At 38.6% G+C, this 12,132-nt stretch overlaps 1 protein-coding gene across 3 annotated transcripts; it reads right to left on the bottom strand.

Moving 5' to 3' along the window:
• Positions 1-173: 173 nt before the first annotated feature.
• Positions 174-11,107, bottom strand: LOC122017260 (DEAD-box ATP-dependent RNA helicase 46-like). Of its 3 annotated transcripts, XM_042574823.1 has the most exons (10): positions 10,975-11,107; positions 10,081-10,337; positions 9,262-10,011; positions 8,938-9,174; positions 8,116-8,325; positions 7,682-7,750; positions 3,634-3,903; positions 2,854-3,204; positions 2,206-2,483; positions 174-1,499 (listed from the first exon to the last, which is right to left on the bottom strand). In XM_042574823.1, the coding sequence occupies exons 2-10, from the start codon at positions 10,291-10,293 to the stop codon at positions 437-439; spliced, it is 3,441 nt and encodes a 1,146-aa protein (XP_042430757.1). In that variant the 5' UTR covers positions 10,294-10,337; positions 10,975-11,107; the 3' UTR covers positions 174-436. The 3 variants fall into 3 exon arrangements, with proteins under 3 accessions (XP_042430757.1, XP_042430756.1, XP_042430755.1); XM_042574822.1 differs by having other exon boundaries at positions 8,938-10,011; positions 10,081-10,385; XM_042574821.1 differs by having other exon boundaries at positions 8,938-10,011.
• Positions 11,108-12,132: the final 1,025 nt, after the last annotated feature.

Below are 12,132 nucleotides of genomic sequence, written 5' to 3'. Positions count from 1 at the left end.
TTTATTCCATATCGGTTCCCCATTAACTGGATCTTACGTTTTCGCAAAATCTACAGTCTGAATCCACCTTAACAACCAAACGAATTGCTTGACTTTTTTTTTCCTGTCGCAAAGCACTAGGTGCAAATAATTTAAGGAACAAACAAACAGCCACAAGAATTAATTAATAGTGATGGGCAGAACAATCCAAGTAGGGCGTTCAACAATAATCAGCTAAAATCAGTTTATACAAGAAAACAAAAATAAAAATAACACATGCGATCTTACATTTCCGACAACAAAAATGCCGTGAGGATTCCTCTAAACCTATCAAAAAATTTGACTTTTAGTATACAAAGTGAAGTTTTCCAGTAGCAATAAAAAAAACTGCATGAAACCCCATAGGGGTCACAATTCAACACAATCCATTCGTAGCTCAATGACTGACTACTCAGTACTAGTTGAGGTGCTTGACATCCCTGAGTCTCCCACTGTCCGGCCCTGGAAATTGTCCTGGCAGTTCATTGCTCGATAAAGATCCATTATCATATCCAGATGATATCGGCAACATAGGCCCTGAGCCAATTGAATTGGGTTCAGGCCCTGCGACCAGTGAAGGTGCAAGTGCATCTGCCGGTCCAGTAACATGTGGAGCTTCAGCTGCAGCTACACCAAGATTAGTTGGAGGTTCATGACCTGGTGTTGCAAAGAGACCAGTAGCGGGAGTAGAGTCCCAGCCACTAGGCCTCTTAACCCTCTCACGGCTCCTACTCCTACTCCTACTCCTACTCCTGCTTCTTGATGACCAACTCTGACTCGGACTCCGACTCCGACTCCGACTCCGACTCCGACTGCGGCTTGGACTCCTGTTTTTACTTCCGCCTCTGCTTCTATCATAACCCCATGTCCGAACCATCTCTGGACTACGGCTATAACTTCTCTCCCTTCTCCTTTCTCCGAATCCCCTATTATGTCCATCATAACGCTTCCATCCATCCGAATTTAGGCTTCGATCATGTGGACTCCATTCATACCGATCCCGACCTCCATGTCCACCTGGCCCACCAAACCCACGACCTCTAGGCCCACGACCACCAAAGAAATCTTGCCTCCCACCACGCCCACCAAAGCCACCAGGACCATCCCTCATCATGTCACTGCCACGCCCACCAAAGCCACCAGGACCATCCCTCATGCCGCCACCGCGCCCACCTCCGCGCCCACCTCTAGAATTCCACCTACCACCACCACCACCACCATTGCCTTCACCTGTATCCCAACGATTGGGTTCATTACGAGACCTGGACAGCAGAGGGCCACCACGACCAACCATCTCACGAATCTCAAGAGGAACTCGCTGATTTGCACCTTCAAGAACTTTTACAAGATCACCAGCATGCTTCCAATCTTGGTCAGTGAAGAATGTATATGCTACACCTGTAGCACCAGCCCTCCCTGTCCTTCCAATCCTATGAACATAGTCCTCAATCCCAGTAGGAAAGTCAAAATTGATAACTACCCTGAAACACATAATAAAGAAAGGCAAATGTCAACCAATGTTTGTAAACTCAAAACTATAGCTTTTCCAAACAAGTTTGTTGGCTCAAAGGATCTCTTTACTTTTGACATCATCCACCTTTATTATTAAGAAAATTGACATATGGATGAGCTTAAGAATGAAGTATTCTGTTAAAAATAATCATACATTGACAAAGCAAACAATGAAGAACTAGTGTAGCAATCTTTAAATCGGAAGATCCATGCAATATCCTAAGTGGTGATATAATTTACCATGTGATACGATAATACTCCATGGAAATTATCTAAACCAAGTTAAAACTGACATTAACATCCTTACTATATACCAATGTGTGGGGCATATCAATAAAACTGAAATTCAAAATAAACATTGATGGAGTACACTGGTAAAATTTCTCAACCTTTCCATGTACCAACGTTTTACCATTCAATTATTTGTACAAGAGAGGTTGAGCCAACAACAAAACCCAAATCAGAACTGACTAGGGCCACTGGAGCACTAAAGAAAAAGTAATGGAGAAAAAAAAAGATTTGAGAACATGCGGACATGCAGTAAAACCTACGGATTTACAAAGACAAAAGAACAAATGGTCATCTTGAGACAAATCTAAGGCAGTTACATAGAATATACAAAATTTAACAGAAGAAGAATTAAAATAGTACCATTAAGTTGAAAAAAGGCCCCACCTGATGTCTTTGATATCAAGTCCCCTGGCAGCAACATCGGTGGCAACTAGAATTGGAGCTCTGCCAGTACGGAATTGGGATAGAACATGATCCCTTTCACCTTGAGATTTGTCACCATGAATGGACACGGCACCAAATGCTCGCCCTAGACTACGGGCCAGCTGATCACACTGCCTCTTTGTTGAACAGAATATAATGATCTTAGATCCACGTTCCTGAGTTCCAAGAATCTGTTCCAAGCGCCTCTGTTTATCCATTGGGGCAACAACCTCTATATGCTGAATCAAAATGAGATGTAAATTTGGCTATCAATAAAACAAAGAAAAGTGTAGATATACTAAACATTTAGTGTTCCAGAGGATCGAAATAGGGAAGTTAAATTCACAAAAAAAACCAAGAGAAACCAAATATTAAAAACTAATCTAAGGTTAACTGTAACTCAGGAGAAAACAATATATAAATATCTTCAAAAGACAACTGAAGAACTAAAGTAAAATACAGAATTATTATGGGAATCAACAAACAAGCTTACCATCCAGACAATTGTTTATGAATAATTATGCAATTCTCTAACGAAATAAGAAAAACAGAAATAATCAGAAGCTTGCAGAAAAAGACTAGAAGAAGATATTAAATTACTATGTTTACCTGAGTGATTGACTTGTTTGCAACAAGTTCATCAACATTGCCAATATTCACCTGAACTGGATTCTTCAACAGATCATTGGCTATTTTTCTCACTTCCTTTGGCCAAGTTGCCGTATACATAAGAGTTTGCCTGTGAGGAGGGATCTCATTCACAATCTTCATAATTTGTGGTTCAAAACCCATATCAAGCATGCGGTCAGCTTCATCAAGAACCAGAAGGGAAACTTGACGGAAGCTGATTTTCTTCATCTCAAGGAAATCATTGAGGCGACCCGGAGTTGCAATTACAATATCTGCTCCTCGTTCAATCTCTTTCAGTTGAGGACCTTTTGGAGCTCCTCCATATAAGCACTAAAACAATAATAAGATGAAATCCAACACCAATTATCAAAGCATAAAAAAAATTTAAATAAGGCATACACAGTAATTGATTCATCATAATAAGGAAATTTGTTCAAAGGACTATATGTCAGTCATCGATGGTTCCAGAAATTCTTGTCAAGAAATCAGTTAAATATAGAATTTAAAATGCAAATAGAATGCATTCACAAGATACACAAGTAAACTATGCCTGCATAATATGATATGCATTGGATAAATGGAGAAAAGACTAAAAGTATAACTATGTGATTCATGCAGTCAATGAACTACTTAAATGATTTATCAAGAATTCTTCTTTGATGGGGAAGTATTTTGTATGATAAAACATTACAGATAATGAATCAGAAAACATGAGCAACATCTAATTTACTGGGATTGCAAAGGAAAAAAAAAACTTACTGCACAAGAAATCCTTGAAGAGCGGCAAAATTTAAGAGCCTCATCTTGTATTTGAGAAGCAAGCTCCCGAGTTGGAGCCAAAACCAATACAGTTGGTCCAAACTGAGGATTATTTCGGCAACATCTCAGATGAATGAATGCAGGTATAAGATAACCTAGTGTTTTGCCAGAACCAGTTTTGGCAATTGCAACTATGTCCCTGTTCTGTAAAGCAACAGGCCATGTTTGTGCTTGTATTGGTGTTGGAGATGAAAATCCAGCCAGATGCATCTGAAAAGCAATTAAGAAAAATAACATGTAAAACAACCATTATGTGGCATTATCGCAGTTAAATTTAAAGTCCCTGATTCATATATCCCCAAATGGTGGGGACAAACAAAGGCTTGATGGCCATGACTTCATGTTAAAAACATCAAGGGTATATACATACATACTCTAACTTACCAACACTTGATAAAGAAAATCTTTATCAAACCTAATATTTGTCAACTGAATATAATCAGTTAATGTTATGACTTCATTTTGATTCAGTACACCTCTATAGAAATGATCCAGCATTTAATGCAGGACATACAATCCAACACCATTCCCATATGTAAAACCACAACTATAACCTAAGCAAAGAAACTCAATTTAACTTATAGGTTTCCCTTGTGGCAGAACATAGTAGGTCCATACAGATCCAACGCTATATACATTCAGTGTAGACCTGGGCCCAAAATAAAACCCTCTCAAAGGAGGCATCATCACAAATGCATTTTAACGTGTTTGCCATAAGTTGTGAAATACTACAAGACACTGCCACCCTCATGGTAGCTTTGGATATATTATTATGACTTCAAGAACAACTTGAAGATATTGTTATTTGAGGAAACATGACCATTCTCAGCATCCTTTTCTTATCATTGATGTACATTCGAAAATCATGGTATGGTTTCACAATCATCTACATTAGTAACAAGGATTTCATCTAGTAGAAATTCAAAATAATCCAGGGGTTTTTCTTCCATTTTAACCTTCATCGATTCTACAATCACAAAATAGTGTTGCATCAAAGCAACAAACCACAGAGATGAAACCGTTATCAGCTCTACATTGCATATTTCAAAAGATTGCCAGTAGTGTTAGATTATTTTTATAGAAACATGGATGTATGCAGTAGATGATGCACCCAACCCTAAGTTATATGTGGACTGGAATTTGAGCAAGCCCTTCACTGGATTTCAACAAGCAAACCAGCATATACCTGAGTCAAGAGTATGTCTCAACTAGTCTCACCCATATTCTGTCATAAAATTATGGAACAAGAAGGTTTTGTCTGAATGCACACATAATTTCCCATCCTCTACACTCTTATTTCAAGAGTGATATTGCAAGAAGGAGTATTTAATTGCTGTGAAAAGCAACTTTTACTGTAAATAGATAGATTATCTTGTTCAGGATCTTAGTAAAGAGAGAAACTGTTATTGCAGAAGCTAACTAGTCATCCAAAGGAAGTCATTCACAAGATCAAGAATTACTAGTCAATGAAGATTTTATGGGTGCATGAAGGTCGAAGGATCCGAACTATTGAATCAGCGGATATGAACACTACTTTTCCGTGGATACCAAAGAAAGAGAAGAACATCGTGTATTTCTATCTAATCAATGATGCATAGTTGTGTGTCTTCAAGCTTGCAGCGGACAATCCTGAGCTTTATGTGGCCACAATTAAGACCAATGCCACCTGACTTTTAGACCGCTAACCAAGAGAAACAAGATGGCAGAGTTACAACAAAGTGGTCAATACATATCAAAAGATTTTGAAAGACTTCAACTATATGCTGGGTCCCTAATGACTGAAAAAGAGGTAGACATTTTCGTAAGCAATCTTTATCCTTGTCTATAAGTAGAGCTTGAAGGGCAGCAACCAAGGAGCCTCACTGAAGCAAGAAACTTGGCTTGGTTGTTTGTGCTTCAACTGCTAAACATTTTGGACACCACAAACTGCCCAAATCTAACAAAGAGACCTCCTCTGCTACCTACAATCATTGTGGGTTCTCATCTGGCCACCATCAAGAACCCGAATCACACAAATGGCAAGGTGACAAGCGCAAAGGGTTGTTCCAACATTCAAGTGTGGACACCATAAACCCTTGCTATCTGAAGTTTCTGGATGGAAGGAGTGTAAAAGAAGGATTGCTTACCTGATCAATCCAACAAACCAGAAACCACCTTGCATGCTATCTTAGGGAACTGACATCCAAAACCATGTAAATACAAGCCCCGCTGTAGGGCATAACACTGTGGGTGCTCATTGATTCTGAAGGCACCCACACTTCATGATTTCCGCAGTCTTGAACTGGAACAGCAAGCTGCAATTTCAGTGCTTGTGACTAGTGAGGACAAGCTGCAAAGCTCAGGAAGATGCCCAGGAGTGTAGCTGTGATTGGGAGCATAGCTAATACAAGCTGGCGTCTATCTCTTGCCTCTTAATGGTTTCAGTGTAATCTTAGAAGCCCACTAGCTTCGTACGCTGAAACCAATTGCATGGGACTTTGATTCCATGACCATGAACTTCTTCCTGCAGGGAAACATGTGGAGTAGTGAAGCATCAGGCGACAAGGCTGGCAACTCCACCAAATTAATCCACAAAATGGACATGCAAACCAAGCACTGTGACATACATGACTACATCAGCAAGTACTCAACCTTGTTTGAGACTCAACACAACCTGGCACCTCTTGAAAACAAATTCACCAGATCATACTTGCAAATAATACAGATAAGACAGATTCAATTGCAATTTGGCCTCAGCACTACCCAATTTCTAAGTAAGATGAGACTGAGCTAGCATCAGTGTGCAGAAATGCTGCAACAAGGTATAATAAGACTTAACTTGTGTCTTTTTCATCTCTGATGTAATTAATGCAAAAGCAGAATGGAACATGGAAACCCTGCACCGCTTAAATCAAAGACAAATTACTTATTTTAGTGATTAACGACCTACTGGACAAACTGCATGCTGCTTCACTAAGCTTAGTCTCTGCTCCAGCAACTAGCACTAAGGATGCAATGATAGGATGATGAAGAAATAGCTTTCATACTCACCAACAGATATTTTGAGATCTTAGTGATGCAATTCATACTTAATGAATTCCCCTCCCCACACAGTAAGTGGCAATGGCGAGTAGTGGTGTGGGGGATCCACATCGAGTAGTGGAGGACATGGATCAAAGGAGAACATGGTGTAATGATGGCCATCAATTATCAATGGTTATCAGTATTATATGTTTTAATTCAATAGTCAGAGGAATTTTTATGGTTAAATGTTCTCTTATTGGCCGGCATGCATGACCAATGTTGGTCGATGAATGCAACCAATTCATATACATATTAGACCAGCAAAGCAATAGAATGGATATGCATTTATTTACCAGTTTCTATACTCTGTCCACTGAGAAGATTGTGCTCTCCTCTCCCTCAATGACGCACAACCCATCAGCATAGATCAAAGGAGGAAACCAGTCGAATAACAGAAAGGGTAAAAACATAAGCATGTGCTTGACACACGTAGGGAACAATTCATATATACGGCATCTCATCCTCCGAGTTGGTTGGTGGATTTAAAATATCTCATCCCCCCAACACCGGCACATTCATGTCCTCGGTCAAAGCAGCAGTAGCATTGACACCACCCCTCAGCCCACCTCCTTACTTTCCATGGCGTTCTACTGGATCCTCCACTAGTTAAACCATGAAACACTTGAGGCGGATCAAAGAGATATACAACACGCTATCAAAAGATTACACACATTTTTCCTATCTAGCATGGTGGAGTACTCTTTTGACAGTGACAAGAACAAAGTAGTTAAAGAAAAGAGTTAAACACGCCAAAAAAGTTAAAATATATGTATACATATATGTGTGTATGTATATATAAAGCAGAATTAGTCCAAACTACTTGAGGTCAGCTATGTAATCTTACTTCGCCAATGAATTCTATGCAAGGTAATATGTACCTCACTAAAAACAATGGTAGCTTTTAAGAATAAACCATAAACAATACCTCTCTGAGAATCTCTGGAGGGAAACCAGTGGCTTCGAATGTCATGAATGGTGGAGGAACATCATTTCCCTGAAAGAATAGTAATGCTACAAAAATTATTAAGCAATTCAGTACGCATAATAAACAGAAGTAAGCTAATGGAAATGACACTCCAACTAGTTCAACTTATCATATGCCTCAGACACGGTAAAACAAAATGAGAGACAAGGTATGATGTCTGCTCTCCATTACTTATGCATACTACTCATAGAGTGAAATAGAAGCTAGGAACCAGATTTTGATCAATGTGTAGTCAATTGGGGAAGGTAACATGAATATCACCAATTAACTAATTTTGCACATTTCTGTGAACCACACAACATTGTCTAAAATACACAATATTTAATGCTGAGACGGGATCTCTTATGCAATGTGGTCTAACACCATTTTTATACCATTGCAGTAATTTCGTGATGCTTCCTGTATGCATCTGCGACAGAAACATTGTGAAAATCTGATGGGCCCAACATTCCTGGCGATGACCGCAATACACTTGCATTATGAATAGCAGTATGATCATGCATATTTGGTGGTGCATTTTGTGAACTAATGCCCACTCCAACTGAGAGACCTGGTCCATCAAAGTGAGGACGAAAACCTGGACCCTGGTACAAGAAGAAACTTGTCCATCACTTGCATCAACAATCTGCTCAGCATAGTAGCTTCACATGAAAAGGAAAATAGTATAGCATGTATAAATAAATTATTGGACTATTTCTACATCCCCATCAAACAAACAAGAACAAAGGTATCAAATCTAAAGAAATTAATTCCATTATTGTTGTGATGATGCTTGAGCAGAAAAAAAAAATCCAAAAGTTATATCTGGATTAATAGTCACTTAGCAAGCATATTCAAATCACATAGATGTCTATAAATAAAGACCATAGAATAACTTAACCTCCTGAAGTCCTACGGAAGCTAACTGATGCTATTGAAAATGGATTTCAGAAAGTGAAGATCCTCCTAGAATTCACATCACCAAAAGATATAACAAATTATTTAAGCTATCAAAATAGTTAGATGTCAAAGGAATAGTTAAAGCATGAATTTCCAAAAAAACTAGAATGGAATAATATTTCAAGAATGTCGGACATGTGTTGTCCTAGAATCCGCTTCATTCAGAAAGGATGCCAGATCACAAGATTAGGATTGGTTAAAGCCGAGTGATGTTGAATCTTTACAAAATAATAGGAGGAAAAAAAAGTAAACCATACTGAATGGTTTTTTGGAATGGGAAGAGCAGCAAGCCTTGGTTGATGTGGGTACATCATTGATCTTTCCAGTTTAGCAGGAGGATAAAATTCATTTCCTGGAATTTCAGGTTCAGCCTCTTCAAACATTGTCTTTCCATTTACCGGAGGTCGAACAATTGGATTAGATGATGGATTTGAAATTGCAGTGCCTCTCTGTTGTTGTATCCCAAAATTTGCTTCTATTCCTGTATTCAGTGCCTGAAAAGGTGAAATGTTTTGCATACTAGTTCCACCGAGATGATTAGGTGATTGAGAAGTGCAGCCAACCCCAGATGGAATACCCACCTGAGGAACCAAATCTGGCAGGTGATGACCAGCTGATGCAACACCAGACGAGGGAAGTATGCCTAGTTTTCCCTCCTGATGCAGTGCATCTTCCATCCTAGGAAACCTGTGTTGCTGCCCTTGTGACTGTTGTGACTGTTGGTTTCCATTCTGAAGACCCTGTGACTGTTGACTTTGTAGTTGTACAACTTGTATAGCATGTTGGGTCTCCTGATGCAAAACCTGATATCCTTGTGGAGGTGGAGTCCGTGACCCGAGTGTTTGCTGGCCCTGCTGTTGCTGATTTGGAATTTTCAACTCTTGTGAACCTTGTGGTTGCTGCCCCTGCTGATAAGTCATTGGCGGACCTTGTAAATGTTGTACTTGTTGGCGAGAAAACTGAAATCCATGTTGTTGTTGAACCATGGGTGGTTGCACTAACAACCCTTGGAGATAAGGAACATGCTGATATGGACCATCCTGTGAATTAATTGGCAAATATTGTTGAGATGTTTGTGGTGCCATCTGGTGAATTGGCAATTGATGTGACTGATGAATTGACATTTGGGTATTCTGAAGTAGCACTTGCTGACCATGAGGATGCTGAACTTGAAGATGTTGAGTTGAAGGTTCTTGTGATTGTTGTGGTGGTGGTGGTTGTTGCTGTTGCTGCTGCAGCTGCTGCTGCTCAATTAACTGGCTTTTCTGCTGAAATGATGGCTGGCTAGGCTGTTGTTGTGGCTGTGTTTGAAGCCCAGATTCCTGAGCAATCTGCGGAGAGGATTGAAGTGAGATGGTGATATTGGGAGGAAAATTACTAGCCACGGGAGTAGGAGCAACCTTATGCATGGAGTTTGAAGGGGGAGCGCTAGTTGGCAGTGAAGGAATAGATGTAGCAGGTTTCTCATATTGTGTAATGTTAGTTTCTGGATTCCAATAGTATAAGAAGCCAGTGTTCGAATCGATCAAACCTTTCCATGGCTTTGGAAGTGTCGGATCATCAGGTGCATACTGCGGACCTAATGAACCAGGGGCAGCATCTGCTGTTGCCATAAGAAGAGCTTCACCAACAGGCTTAAGAATCTGCAAACTTTATACTGCAATGGGATGATAAAAACCATGTCTTCAGTGCTTGTGTTTGAGTCCTAAACACAAGATCATACACATAACTTTTAAAGTGAAAAAAAGATTAAAAAAAAATACTGCTCGTCAGGCTCGTGAAATTATTGATTCTGTATTTGTGAAGATGAAAGCAAGATTAGACATAGAGAACTTAGGGTTACTACCACCTATACTTTTCTAAATCATCGTGTCATTCTAATTTCCAGGGCTTAGCCTCACTGGAACTGCGAAATTCACTCTCTTCCCAGTGCAGAACCGGATCAACTCAAATCTTTGATATAAAACCCACACCAAAATAAAACCCTTAAAACACATAAATCAGTCTGCGCCCAATGAGAGGCAATGTAATGAAATAATAGGTCTAGGTTTCCCGATCAAAACAATATCATTTATAGAGAAGAGCTAAGAAGCAGACAAGTCTTGCGCTTTGCGCACCACCGCCAAAGTTTTCGTGATTCATGAAGTAAAGTCAAAGGGAACGAACTAGACAAACTCCCAAAGACCTAAAAACCCTATTTTATCGCATGAACCCACGAAGAACCATCAGAACCCTACAGAGAGAACCGAACAGATTAAAACTATGGATAGAGTCGAAGAAGAGGCAGACAGTACCTTGAAGGATGCCGGTCATCGAGCAGCCCGGCGTTCCCTGCCAACTCCGGGACTCCGCTCCAATTGGAGATGCGATGAAATAAAGAGGAGGGTAGCAGTGGTCTCGAAAACCAAATAATACCCTAAACCGAGACATGTTAACTTTTGCGTCTCCGCCTCATTTTTAGTGTAATTGAAAATGGAGACACGTGGAAATACAATAAAAATTACCTTCAGAAATTAATCACTGGTCAAATTAAAAGTTATTTAAATACATCTATTTTTTGAAAAAAAATGATAATCGTTTAGCGGTTAGATTAAAAGTATGATAAGAACATCCTTTAGTGCACAACAAAGTAGAATAGTAGATGAACCTGTGTAATTATAGTCAGATTATGACGATAATTTAATCATAATTAGTTATGATTTTTTAGATTTATCATCCATCTAAGTTATAGTTTATATTAGGATGGATGATCAAAAATCACCCGAAAATTATTGACGGTGAGCAAGTGGTCAAACAGTCTAATGCTAAGAGGGACGGTCTTCGAGTGACTTTCAGTCACTCGTTCCAATCTAAATTATAACATAAGGGAGATAGTAAATTTAAAGAAGGATCATAACTAATCACGGATAAGAACAATGGCGGTTTGATTTTATTAGACCATCAAACTAGTGGTAAAACTATTTTAACTAGTGATCGTGCAATCATGTGTAATATAATCTATTGAAATCACATTATAACTATAAATAATTTATATTAATTATATTTTGTACAAGGAAATCTAGGCTCGATAAGAACAATGACGTTTGATTTTATTAGACTATCAAACTAGTGGTAAAAGATTTTAATAATAAGATAATTTTTTAAAAAAATACATCATCAATTATTGTTCCTTAAATTATAATGATCGAAATAAAAAAAAAAAAAATTGATGATGCAATGTGATTCTAAGATGTGTATTCATGTTCCTTCAACATTTACTAATAAAAGAATATATAATTATTTTTAAATTGCCAATTTTAAATTTAACTAGTTAGTTTAATAATCCTTAAAATTTAAAATATTATTTTTTAAGGGGCCCTTTTAGTCTTGATTTTTAGTTAAAATTTATTCAAATATAATTCATTTATACTAGACAAAGCAATTATTAATATATATATTTTTAATTAGGATGA

This window comes from Zingiber officinale, chromosome 8B (genome assembly GCF_018446385.1).
Source record: "Zingiber officinale cultivar Zhangliang chromosome 8B, Zo_v1.1, whole genome shotgun sequence".
Lineage (NCBI taxonomy): Eukaryota > Viridiplantae > Streptophyta > Magnoliopsida > Zingiberales > Zingiberaceae > Zingiber > Zingiber officinale.
This window is presented reverse-complemented; position numbering and strand designations above follow the sequence as displayed.